We start from the raw sequence: 13,848 nt of genomic DNA, 5'->3' as shown, positions 1-13,848 counted from the left end.
CGTTCAATGATAGGATTGTTCTTACCAGATTCGACAGCAAACCAACACCGAGGACAATAGTTCATGCATACATGCCGACGCTGCAGATCGAAGGTGAACAGATGGAGAAGGTATATGCGGATACTGAAAGGCCAATTTAGTACGTAAAGGAAGATGAAAATATACTAGTCATGGGCAACTGGAATTTGGTTACAGGGAAAGGAGCAGAAGAAACGGTTGTGTGAGAATACGGGCTTTCTACTAGTAACGAGAGAGCAGGAAGCATAATTCGGTTCCGCAAATAACTTCAACTAGTAATGGCGTGACTTCAAGAACTACAAGAGGAGGTAGTACCCACGAAAAGGCCGGGAGATAGGAAATATTGTTACACTACATCATGGTTTGCAGAGATTCCGAAGTCAGATATCGGATTGTAAGGCGTACCCAGGAGCAGATATGAACTCAGATCACAATGTACAATTGGTGAAGAGTAGGTTGAAGTTTCATGGATTAGTCAGGAGGAACGAATGCGTAAAGATGCCTGATACGAAAGCACTAAGGAATAAAACTGGTACGCTTGAAGTACTCTACAGCTATAAATAATGCGATAATGAATACGTCAGTAGCCATTTCAGCTAAAGAGGAATGGACACTTCAGAAAGGACCGTCACAGAAGTTGGAGAGAAAGTTATAGGTGCAAATAAGATAACTTCGAAGGAACCATGGGTAACAGAAGAAATGTTACAATTGATCGATGAAAGAATGAAGTACAAAAATGTTCACGAAAAATCAGAAACACAGAAATATAAGTCACTCAATAATGAAATAAATGGGAAGTGCAGAGAAGTTGCGGGGAATGGCTGCAGAAAAACGTGAAGGGATCGAAAAATAACTGATTGTCGGAAGGTCTGAGAATATAGAAACATCGGACAGTCATCGGTGAAATTAAAAGCAAGGGTGGTAACATTATCAGTGCAATGGGAATTCCACTGTTAAATGCAGAAGAGATAGCGGATGGGAGGAAAGAGTGCATTGAAGGCCTCTGTAAACGGGAAGAGTTGTATGATGCCGTCACGGAAGAAGAAACAGGACTCGATATAGAAGAGATAGGGGATCCAGTTTTAGAACCCAAATTTAGAAGAGCTTTGAAAGACTTAAAGTCGAATAATAAAGAACGGATAGATAACATTCCATTAGAATTTCTTGTATCATTGGAGAAAGTGGCACCAAAACAATTATTCACGGTGGTGTGTAGAATGTATGAGTCTGGCGATATGTCACCTGATTTTCTTAGAAACAACATTCCGATTGCAATGGCCGACATGTGCGAGATTTTTCACACGATCATCATAACAGCTCATGCATCCAAGTGGCTGACAAGAAGAATATACAGAATAACGGAAAAGAAAATTGAGGAAGTGTTAGTCAACAATCAGTTTGTCTTTAGAAAAGGTAAACGCACGAAAGAGGAAATTCTGACGTTGCAGTTGGTAATGAAAACAACTCTAAAGGAAAATCAAGACACGGTTATAGATTTGTCGAAAAATCGTTCGGCAATGTCAAATGCTGGTAGATGTTCGAAATCCTGAGAAAATTGGGGTAAGCTATAGGGAAAGACGGGTAATATTCAATATTTACAAGGACCAAGAAGGAACACTAAGGGTCGAAGGTCTGGAACGAAGAACTCGGATTAAAATGTGCGTAAGACAGGGATAAACTTTTTGGCCCTACTGTTCAATATATACATCTAAGAAGCATTGACGGAAATAAAATGATGGTTAAAGAGTGAATTAAAATTCAAGGTATAAGGATATCAATATGTTAGGTGGCTATAATTTCGCACCTTACAAAGACTCATCTACATACTTTGCCGTGATTTACAATCGGTATTAGGTGCCATTTGATAGGTTGTACATCGTATATACGAATATTTAAAGAAGGCTGACATTGTTATGCACACTTTGTAAATAGTTGTTAACGTTTATTGAGTGAAATGTGATGAATTGTCTTTATGATCAAATGGCGTAATGAATGATCGCTGGTGCTAGTAGAGGTTGGAACGCCAGTGGAAACGAAACGGCAGGCGTAACTCAGGCCATGGATGGAAAACCCCGGACAGGTGTGTTGGTCCAGCTTAATACATGTGGAGTGACAGGAAATGACCAGTTTGAGATCCTGGCTGCTTAACACAGGAAGTAGCCCACGACGGACGGTAGGGACACTTGTGCGCTCAAGCACAATAGAGGGGTAGCTGGCCAGTTTGTAGCGAGATTGTTCGGCGGTCGGAAGAATCTGTAGAGAGGAGAATATTCCGTGGTTTCCAAAATATGAGTCGCCTTCTGAAATCTCAGGAGATTTTATAGTTTGTGAACGGTTAGGCAGTGTAATGTTGCGAACTTATACGATTCTGGACGTCGCCTCTGGAGTCGTCGTTAAGTACGCAGCGTTCAGAGCACTTCTTTTTCTTCTTGACTGAACAGCTTATCCTTTATATTCCACTTCCGTCCAAGGCTACATTCTATATAAATACCGTCATAAAAGACTTCCAAACCCTTAAATATTCTGCTAGCAAAATTTGTTTAGGAGCACTTTTCTTACTATTGCCAGTGTAGTTTTCTACTTAGGCAGTAATTCGCTATTTTGCTGCAGAGACACAAAAAACTCATGGACTGCTTTTAGTGTCAAAACACAAAGGAATTAAAGACATCAGCTGCCAGTGGGCACTGGTTTATATTAACAGGGCAACCAAAAAAACAGGGCCAAGAAAAAAAATGAAATGAAATTATCGTGTGGCGTGTTGGCGGGGAGACTCCGCCGGGGAAGTTCGGCCGCCGCGTGCAATGCAAGTCTTATTTCAGGTGAAGCCACAATGGGCGACTTGCGCGTGATAATGAGATGATAACAACACAACACCCAGTCCACGTGGGGAAGAAAACCAGCCAGGAATCGAACCCGGGCCCGCAAAATGATAGGCAAGCACTTTGCGACTCAGCTAAGCAGTGGGACAGCAGCCTCATAATTTGTGCCGGACTGGGACCAAACTCATGTCCTCTGCTTACTAGCCATTTGCGTCGACCACTACGTCATCCGGACCCACTGGTCACTACAACCGCCCGGACTACCCTAGCACGCCTCCCGTCAGACCCAAATTCCTTAACTTATGCCACAGGTTACCGATGTAGCGCCCACTACTCATTAGCCTTGTTACTCGCGGCGTTTCGAACATGGTGTGCCTCTTCACTGAAGGGCCCACTGATATAAATTAATGCCCACTGGCAGCTTATGTCTTCTGTAACTCTTTTGCTTCTTGATATACAGGGTGAGTCACCTAACATTACCGCTGGATATATTTCGTAAACCACATCAAATACAGACGAATCGATTCCACAGACCGAACGTGAGGAGAGGGGATAGTGTAATTGGTTAATGCAAACCATAAAAAAATGCAACGAAGTATGTTTCTTAAATGGAACCCCGTTAGTTTTGTTAGCACATCTGAACATATAAACAAATACATAATCAGTGCCGTTTGTTGCATTGTAAAACGTTAATTACATCTGGAGATATTGAAACCTAAAGTTGACGCTTGAAACCTCCGACGTTCAGTTGCGTGTTGTAACAAACGCGGGGCACGGTCGGCGAGCAGCATCTGCAGGGACATGTGTACGATGACGACCGTGTTTACGAGTGTGGCTGTAGTGCACTGTTGTGGTTTGGTGTAGCTGTCACAGGGTCCGCATGTAGCGCTTGCTGCTATTGTTATTCTGCATTCGTCTCCGCGCGCAGACCAACTGTAGTACACGGTGTTACCAGATGTCTGTGATAGTGTAGTGTTGTAGGAGCTGTGACCATGAAAAGGCGGACACGATACTCATCTATGTGCGAGTGTCGACGAAATGCAGCTGAAGCCTGCAGGGTGTATGCAGAACGGTACCCGGGCAGAGAGCATCCAACGTGCCGCACATTGAAAAACATCTACCGCCAACTGTATGCAACAGGTATGGTCGTAGCACGCAAATGGGTCCGTAACAGGCCCGTCCCAGGAGAAGCGGGTGCAGTTGGTGTGCTAGCTGCTGTTACCATGAACCCACACATGAGTACACGGGACATTGCGAGAGCCGGTGGACTGAGTCAAAGTAGTGTCATGCGCATACTGCATCGTCACCGATTTCATCCGTTTCACGTGTCGCTACATCAGCAATTACATGGTGATGACTTTAATCATCGAGTGCAATTCTGTCAATGGGCATTAACAGAGAATGCGTTGCAGTTCTACCTGTTTACCGATGAAGCAGGTTTCACAAACCAAAAGGGCATTAACAGAGAATGCGTTGCAGTTCTACCTGTTTACCGATGAAGCGGGTTTCACAAACCACGGGCAGTGAATCTACGGAACATGCATTACTGGTCCGTGGACAATCCTCGCTGGCTCAGACAGGTAGAGCGACAGCGACCGTGGACTGTAAATGTATGGTGTGGAATCATTGGCGACCACCTCATTGGTCCTCACTTCATTGCAGGGGCCCAAACAGCTGCAACATACATCGCGTTTCTGCAGAATGATCTGCCAACGTTGCTCGAAAATGTCCCACTGGAAACGCGTCGACGTATGTGGTATCAGCATGATGGTGCACCTGCACATTCCGCAATTAACACTAGGCTGACCCTTGACAGGATGTTCGACGGGCGTTTCATAGGACGTGGAGAACGCATAAATTGGCTAGCCTGTTCTCCTGATCTTGCACCTCTGGACTCCTTTCTGTGGGGTACGTTAAAGGAGAATGTGTACCGTGATGTGCTTAAAACCCCAGAGGATATGAAACAACGTATTGTGGCAGCCTGCTGTGACATTACACCAGATGTACTGCGGCGTGTACGACATTCATTACGCCAGAGATTCCAATTGTGTGCAGCAAATGATGGCCACCACATTGAACATCTATTGGCCTGACATGTTGGGACACACTCTATTGCACTGCGTAATTGAAAACGGAAACCACGTGGTACCTGTACCTCACCCCTCATGGTAATGTACATGTGCGTCAGTGAAAAAGACCAATAAAAAGGTATTAGGTTATGGACGTAATGTGCTGTTCCAGTCTCTTCTGTACCTAAGGTCCATCACCATTCCCTTTGGATCCCTACGTAATTCAGTGCTTTCCGATACACACGATCGAACAGCGGTGGAGTGGTACTCAAGCGTCAACTTTACGTTACAATATCTCCGGATGTAATTGACATTTTACAATGAAACAAACGGCACTGATTACGTATTTGTTTATATGTTCAGATGTGCTAACAGAACTACCGGGGTTCCATTTAAATAACGTAGGTTGGTGTTGAAAATATACTTCCGTGCATTTTTTTATGGTTTGTATTAACCAATTACACTAACCCCTCTCCTCACGTTCGGCCTGTGGAACCGATTCGTCAGTATTTGATGTGGTTTACGAAATATATCCAGCGGTAATGTTAGGTGACTCACCCTGTATAGTGGCTGCAGGATCAAAACGGTATCTATCCTTTCGGACGTACAATGTAGACTTTTAGATTGTCATTTCCTAATAAAATTCTACCAGTGTTACCTATTTTGACTGCACTCCATTACCCTTCTTTTATTGTTACTGTTCATCTCTTCTCAAAACATTAAACATTTCGTTCAAACAGCTTTTTCAAGCTCTAAACTTGTTTGATAGAATTACAGTCTCACTGGTAAACAACAAAAATTTCATATTTCATCTGAACTTCAATTCCCTTTCCAGACTACTTGTTGGTTCCCTGCACTGCTTGTCCAGTGCACAGACTAAATAATATTAGCGAGGGGATACAGTGCTGCTTCATCCCGTATCAGCTACTGCTTTCCCTCCATGACACTTTGACCTGCAGAGTGGTTTCTGCACAGGTTGTAGATAAATTTTCGCAACCAGTAGTTTTCACCTGCTAGCTTGAGAATTTCGGGGACAATATGCCAGTCAACATTGTGAATAAATAGTTGCCACCATTATAGTTGCAAACCTTCTTATTATCATCTTTGGTGTCAATGAACATATTAAAATTAGTTTAATTTACGAAATAGCAGTACCTGTGTTATTAAGGAGTACGATTCAATATTCCTTCGGGTATCCATGCACTGCAGGGACAACAGGCATAAAGAAATATATGAAATGCATTGCTGATTGCAAATATGAACCACCGTCGGCTGTATAATGGAATGATGACAGTGAAACTTTGTGCCGGACCGTGACTTGAAACCGGATTGCCCGCTTTAAGCAAACGTTTGCCTCAATCTCTTCGGCTATTCGTGCTCGAATCACGACCAGACACAAAATTTCATAAGTCGCCGTCCAGCTGTAACAAACTGCACTCGTTCGTTTCGTATTTTCCCATCCAGGAAGGACAAATTTATAAGAAGGTCGGGGGCCAGATACTGACGAATAAATACGAATTAGCAGTGCCTGTGTTACTAAGTAGTACGATGCAAAGTACCTTAGGACACGCAAATTTTCACTGTCGCCGTTCCAATATACAGCATATGGTGGTTCACACTCGCAATTGGGAATACACTTCAAGTATTCCTTGATGGCTTGCAGTGGCTGTTTCTACAGACATGCATGCGTGTCCGAATGAACAATGCATTGAATTTCCTAATAACGCAGGCACTACTATTTCGTATTTATCCGCCAATACCAGGCAGCGCCAATCAGTAAAAAGGTCTTCCCCCGTACGCGAATTGCATAATGTGCGTACGAGCACAGGCTGTGAGGCGTGAACGACGACATACGTAAATTCGGATCTGGCGGCGGGTCGTGCACGTACAGCCAAAGCGGTTAAAGGCAACCTCTTATATAAAGCGGGAAATCCGTGTTCAAGTCCGGTCCGGTACAAATTTTCAGTGTCATCATTCCAATGGCGCGGAGGCACGCTGCAAGTCGCACTTCGCCGTCGCGCGAAACACCGGCACTGATCGCCGCGTGACGTGTCGTTCTCTATGGGTAAATAGCTGCATCTTTTGGCGTGCGTCCATCCCGGAACAAAGGTGGGAACTGGCGATACCCGGCCAGAAAAAGTTTTTACCAGGGCCACACCTGTCCTTTTGTCTGTGGGTGGCGCCAGGCGCCACTAGAGGGCAATACACTGTGTCGCCTAGAGGTCGGACGTAGGATGCTGTCGCCCGGTAACTGCACACTCACATTATGCACAATATTCTACTAAAGCAAAAGATGCTCTTCCAAATGGTGCATTTTAAATTAAAATCAGAGGTGACCTATATAATTATATTTGCCTCCAAATTTGGTCAAATGTAGGGTGCTGATTTTTTTAAGGTAACTTTGTGGACGATTACCTTAGGAATTAGAAAAGATACGCTTTTGTCATTATTACACTGGCTTACCAGGCAGAACATATACACAAAGGCAGAATAACAAGGTGCAAAAATGCTTTGCGGTTTAATAAGGGACTGCGAAAGTTGATCTTAAATTTCTTGTCACGGAATTTACCCCTGACTTTGAAGAGTTTTAAATTTTTTTTCAATCTTTACTCATGATAATGTTATTTTTGAGCTCTCTGCATAAAACTGATGTAGAGATCTAGATTTATAATTGTGAAGTACCTTACATGGACAGCAAAGAAAGTACAAACTTAGCCGTACAGAAACGGGTGGTCCATTTCACTTTTGGTCTCATCAAACGCAGAATTTATTCCTCTATATCGTTTGTATGAACCACTTTATTGATAGATGGATTAGTTTCAACGATATTACCAAGAAACACAGCTTAAAACTAAAGTTTTCCATGAACATGTACCAGGTGTACCGGTATGAAATGAGCGTTAAGATACAAATGTGTCGCTAAGGAACAGTTATTGTCAACGAGCCTTAATTTTTATTTGTTTGGTTGGTATGACATCTGTCAATGATATATAGTTTACATTAAGTCATGGAACAAACAACATCATATGTTTTCATCGTGTTAACAATGTCGAATTTTGTACCAGAAAGTGATGATTTGGGAAAGCATTAATTTTTTGTTTTCATTTGAAAAAAAGTGCTGAAGAGTCGCATCGAATGCTTGTTGAGGCATATGGTAATCATGATCTATCAGAAGCAACATGCGAAAGATGGTTTCAACGGTTCAGAAATAATGATTTTGATGTAAGAAGTGAAGAACGTGGAAGACCACCAAAAAAGTTCGAAGACGCCGAATTGCAAGCAATATTGCATGAAGATGATACTTTGAGTCAGAAGCAAATGGCAGCAATGCTAAATGTTGTACAACAAGCAAATTCTGACCGTTTGAAAGCTATGGGAAAGAACCAAAAGTGTCGAAAATGGGTGCCACATGAATTGAATGAAAGACAGATGGAAAACCGAAAATCCATTTGTCAAATTTTGCTTCAAAGACATGAAAGAAAATCAGTTTTGCATAGAATTGCTACTGGCGATGAAAAATGGATTTATTTTAAGACTCATAAACGGGAAAAATAATGGGTTAATCCGGGACAACCATCAACATCGACTGCAAAACCAGATCGATTCGGCGAGAAGACAATGCTCTGTGTTTGGTGGGATCAGAAAGGTGTGGTGTATCATGAGCTTCTAAAACCCGGTGAAACTGTGAATACTAATCGCTACAGATAACAAATGATCAATTTGAACTATGCATTGATCGAAAAAAGACCAGAATGGACCAGAAGAAATGGCAAAGCAATTTTTTCACACGACAATGCACCTGCACACAAAGCAAAACTGGTTCAGGATACAATCAAAACACTTGACTGGGAGCTGCTACCCCATCCTCCGTATTCACCAAACTTGGCCCCTTCCGACTAACATTTGTTTGCATCACTAGGACACGCATTGGCTGAGGAACACTTCGATTCCTACGAAGAAGTCGAGAATTGGGTGTCTGAGTGGTTTGCTTCAAAAGACGAACATTGCTATTGGCGTGGCGTCCACAAATTGCCAGAAAGGTCGTCAAAATGTATAGAAAGCAATGGTCAGTACTTTGAATAAAATGTTTTTACTTTTGAATTCAAAATTAGTGTTTCATTTTCACAAAAAAAACGCTCATTTCATACCGGTACACCTGGTAAAATTGGTCCAAATTTGAAGAACACTAGTATGGAAACGGGTGGTCCAAAAAATATGCGGATGGTCTCATTCAATGCAGAAGTTCATGCCCTACAATTTTTAACTGCACTATGTTTTCGATATTGTGAGTCATTTACGAAATATAATCACAAAACAGAAAAAATACCCCTTCTTCGGGTTCAACTTTGCCCCCCATCACTTTTCCACAACTCTGCTGAGGGTGAATACCTAGGATAGTCATACTGGGCCCCAAATGACGCCATTAAGGGGGACTAGGACGTCAAACGGGCCGACTTGGTGCAGGAGAGGCACCACAGGACATTTTAATTTCCACTGTCTATTCTTTTACAAATAAATTCATAAAACTATGTCAGCATGACCAGGAAGGATCCAAATTCACACTCATAGCAGTGGAAGTTCGAAAACAAAAGAAAATAAATTTTATTACATGTGAAATTTCATCATTTTTTCCACTTACTAATGGCAGCATTTGTTGCTATAGGTACACTTTTATTTATAAGTAAGAGAGATGGTTCCATGAATTTTGCACAGCATACAAACCATACTTAAAGGTGTATGAAACTCTAGAATTTTCCAAATCTATTAAAAACTGGGTTAAAAATTGAGGTAATTAACTACAAAGTTTGTGTTTTTTCTAAACATGAAGTTTAAAATACTACAGATCATTCGTTTTCCATAAATGAAATAAATTCTAGAGTTTCATACGCCTGTAAGTATGGTATGTATGCTGTGCAAAATTCATCGAAGAATCTCTCTAACTTATGAAGAAAAGTGTACCTATAGCAACAAGTGGAGCCAATAATAAGTGAAAAAATGATGAAATTTCACACGTAAAAAAATTTATTTTGCTTTGTATACGAACTTCCACTGCAATGAGTGTGAATCCTGAATCCTTCCTGGTGATGCTGGACAAAGTTTTATGAATTTATTTGTAAAAGTTTAGACACTGGAAATTAAAATGTCCTGTGATACCTCTCCTGCTCAAAGTCGGCCCGTTTGACGTCCTACCCCCCTTAAAACAATAAAACATTTTGTAGCAATTATTTCCGATTTGTCTAATTTTTAGGCTTAACTCTGCTGGACTATACATAATTCGCAATTGCAAATTCATTTCCTATAGTTTCATTTAATTTAGTCTACAAAATTTGGCTGTACGCCTCCTAAAACTACACGGCAGATAGTTTGCCGCAGTGGACACTTCGGGCTCGTCGCTTGCGCCGCACCTGAATGATGAGCGCGCCGGGTCGCGGCGTCTCGAGCAGGTGGTTGCCGAGGAAGCGGAGCGCGCGGATGCGGTTGGCCGGCCGGATGGCGAGCTGCTGCACGGCGTCGATCTTGTTGTTGACGACGTTGAGCGTGCCCACGTGCGTCAGGCCCTCGAGGCAGCCGGCGCGGATGACGCCCAGGTCGCTCTCCTGGATGGACAGCACGTGCACGTGGCTCAGGCCGCGGAACGTGTGCGCGCGCAGCGACTTCAGGTCCATGAACGCCATCTTGATCACGCCCACCGTGTCCAGCCCGTTGAAGGCGTCCACCTCCACGTTGCGGATGCCCGAAGGGAAGATGAGGCGCTCCACGTTCGTCATGCCGGAGAACGCCGATGTCTCCACCTGCGACAGACAGTAGTCAGTGCACCTCTTGTCGGTGCAATGCAGTTCACTCCACCCTTTTCCGTTCCCACGCCCAAAACATGAACAGAAGAGGGTTTGCTAGGTCGACAGCCAGCTGGAAAACCAGTAAATAATCTACAGTGGGACGCAAGTGTCTTAAATGGCTTTTTTTAAATCAGAAATGGGTGCAGAAATCGGCCGTGAGATGAATGTGGACGCCGCTTAAGACTCGTGTATAAAACGGGCTGCAGTTGTCAATACGCTGTTTAGGTTTTTATGTTGGTAACGTCACCTAGCGCTCTGTATGAAAATCACTGGCTGTGCTGTGTGAAGTCTGTGGCTGGTTGGCATTGTTGGAAAAGTCGCTGTTGTAGTGTTGTGCAGTTGAATGTGAACAGCGCGTAGCGTTGCACAGTTGGAGGTGAGCCGGCAGCAGTGGTGGATGTGGGGAGTGAGATGGCGGAGTTTTGAGAGCGGATGATCTGGACTGCGTCTATCAGAGAGAGTAAATTTGTAAGACTGGATGTTGTTTGTTCTCTATCAAAATATTTCATTTGCTAACTATGCCTATCAGTAGTTAGTGCCTTCAGTAGTTAGAATATTTTATTTAGCTGGCAATATTGGCGCTCGCTGTGTTGCAGTAGTTCGAGTAACGAAGATTTTTGTGAGGTAAGTGATTCTTGGAAGGTATAGGTTATTGTCAGTCAGGGCCATTCTTTTGTTGGGATTATTGAAATTCAGTTTGCGTTGCGCTAAAAATATTGTGCGTCAGTTTAGTGTTGATCAGAATAAGTAAAGAGAGAAACGTCTGAGTACGTTCAGTTCCGCTCAGCTGTTTGAAAATCAAATAACTTAAGAGATTTATCAGCACAGTAATTCCTTATATTTTCTAAGGGGATGTTTCAAAGTGAGACCGGAAGCTAGTTGCGCCAGCAATCGCGGCGTGTGGACTTTACCAGAAAAGCCACTGTTGATGAAGATTTCCTATGAGAATAGAGAATCCGCAACTATAGCTTTACGATCCTATCGCCGAAAGAAGGATATTCGATCTTGTAAAGGTCCTGTAATAAACGTCAGTGTGAAAATGACCATGAAGATGGATGCCACGGGTTGTTTAGACGATCACTCCCATAGTGGGCGACCAGACACAAGTGCTACTGCTGCTCGGACAGTAAAGGAGGAATTGGAGACTTTAGCGGGTACATCTCCGCATGGTGCAGTCAACGCTTGTGAAATCGCACGTCGCGCCGGTATTCCATGTACTGGAATGTAGTCGAATTAAGTAGGGTGATCCTGAGGGAATTAGATTAGGAAGTGAGACACTTAAAGTAGTAAAGCAGTTATGCTATTTGGGGAGAAAAATAACTGATGATGGTCGAAGTAGAGAGGATATAAAATGTAGACTGGAAATGGCAAGGAAGGCATTTCTGAAGAAGAGAAATTTGCTAACATCGTGTATAGATTTAAGTGACAGAAGTCGTTTCTCAAAGCATTTGTATGGAGTGTAGCCATGTATGGAAGTGAAAAGTGGACGGCAAATAGTTTGGACAGGAAGAGAATAGAAGCTCTCGAAATGTGGTGCTGCAGAAGAATGCTGAAGATTAGATGGGTAGATCGCATAACTAATGAGGAGGTATTGAACAGAATTGGGGGAAAAGGAGTTGACTAGAAGAAGGGATAGGTTGGTAGGACATGTTCTGAGGCATCAAGGGATGACCAATTTAGTATTGGAGGCCAACGTGGAGGGTAAGAATCGTAGAGGATGACCAAGAGATGAATACACTAAGCAGATTCAGAAGGATTTAGGTTGCAGTACGTACTGGGAGATGAAGAAGCTTGCACAGGATAGAGTAGCATGGAGAGCTGCATCAAACCAGTCTCAGAACTGAAGACCACAACAACAACAATGTTTGGAGAACACTAAGGCGTACACTCCAAAGCTATCCGTACAAAATCCAGCATCGTCATAAACTGTTACTACCGATTTTGTGACGCGGAGAGCATTTGCGGTGCAGGCACTTCAAAAAATAGGGGAAGATAACAATTAGTTGTCTACCGTGTTGTGGTTCGACAAAGTCCATTTCACACTCCGAGGGTCTGTGAGGATTCGAAACTGCAGAATTTGAGCTACCGAAAATCTTGGAACTGTCTCGGATACTCCACTGCATGACAAGAAAGTCACTACGTGCCGTGGGATACCATTTCAATCGTGATCGATATAGATTTACCATATCGGAGATGACAGGAACCTTTTACTTCGAGGAACTGCATTGTCGGTATGACGGGTGCATGGTATGCCGATATGTTAGAAAATCACATCATCCCTAACGAAATAAAAAAAGAAGAACAACGTCCGAAGAAGCCTTCAAGAGCCAAGGGTACCGTCCGGCCGCCGTGTCGTGCTCAGCCCTAAGGCGTCACCAGATATGTAGGGGCAGTATTCGTGACTGGTACCGTTACTTCCCTCCAAGCGGCTCCCCAATTGGCCCCGCTCGCCAAAAGCACTCGACAGACTAGGTGACCCATCCATGTGCTAGCCAAGTCCAACAGCGTTCAACTCCGGTGATCTGACGGGAACCGGTATTACCACTTCGCTAAGGCCGTTGACCACATCATCCCTAGCCTGGCTGATAAAACCTGTTTTTATGCAGAATGGCGCTCCACCCTTTATTGCGACACGTGTGAATAATCTCTTGCGAACATAGTTTGGTGACTATCGCGTACTGAGCCGCCACTAACGTCACGCTTGACCTCCGAGGTTCCTACATCTCGGTCGTCTCAGTACGTGTTATTACTGGTTGTGTGGTCACCTGAAATCGCAAGTCTACCGCGATCGTCCGGTCTCATTAGGGATGCGAAGAGACAACATCCGAAGGCAGTTTCTCACCACACCTACTGGTATGCTGTATAATTCTGTTCACAACACTGTCCGTCAACTACAAGCACTGCTGATTAACGACGGCCCAAGTGTTCAGTATTTGTCATAATGAATATCGACTTTCCTAAGAATCAATTGTTATGCAAATAATTGATTTTGCCTCACATGAAACTAGCTGTTGGTCACATATGAACCTTTTTTTGTTTCTTTTGTTTCAATAACACCCCATGTTACTTCAAGCATTTATTCCCTGAAGTACTGGATTTTGGGTC

General features: G+C 43.3%; 1 protein-coding gene across 1 annotated transcript in view; it reads right to left on the bottom strand.

The window, feature by feature from the left end:
- Positions 1-13,848, bottom strand: part of LOC124622848 (insulin-like growth factor-binding protein complex acid labile subunit) — an 88,776-nt gene that overhangs the window by 17,436 nt on the left and 57,492 nt on the right. Inside the window, exon 4 of the mRNA XM_047148640.1 lies at positions 10,312-10,698. Within this exon, the coding sequence (XP_047004596.1) occupies positions 10,312-10,698 (387 nt within the window). The remainder of the gene's footprint in view (positions 1-10,311; positions 10,699-13,848) is intronic.

The sequence above is a fragment of the Schistocerca americana genome, chromosome 7 (genome assembly GCF_021461395.2).
Source record: "Schistocerca americana isolate TAMUIC-IGC-003095 chromosome 7, iqSchAmer2.1, whole genome shotgun sequence".
NCBI classification, from domain to species: domain Eukaryota; kingdom Metazoa; phylum Arthropoda; class Insecta; order Orthoptera; family Acrididae; genus Schistocerca; species Schistocerca americana.
The sequence above is the reverse complement of the archived record's forward strand: the minus strand, read 5'-3'. Positions and strand labels throughout refer to the sequence as shown.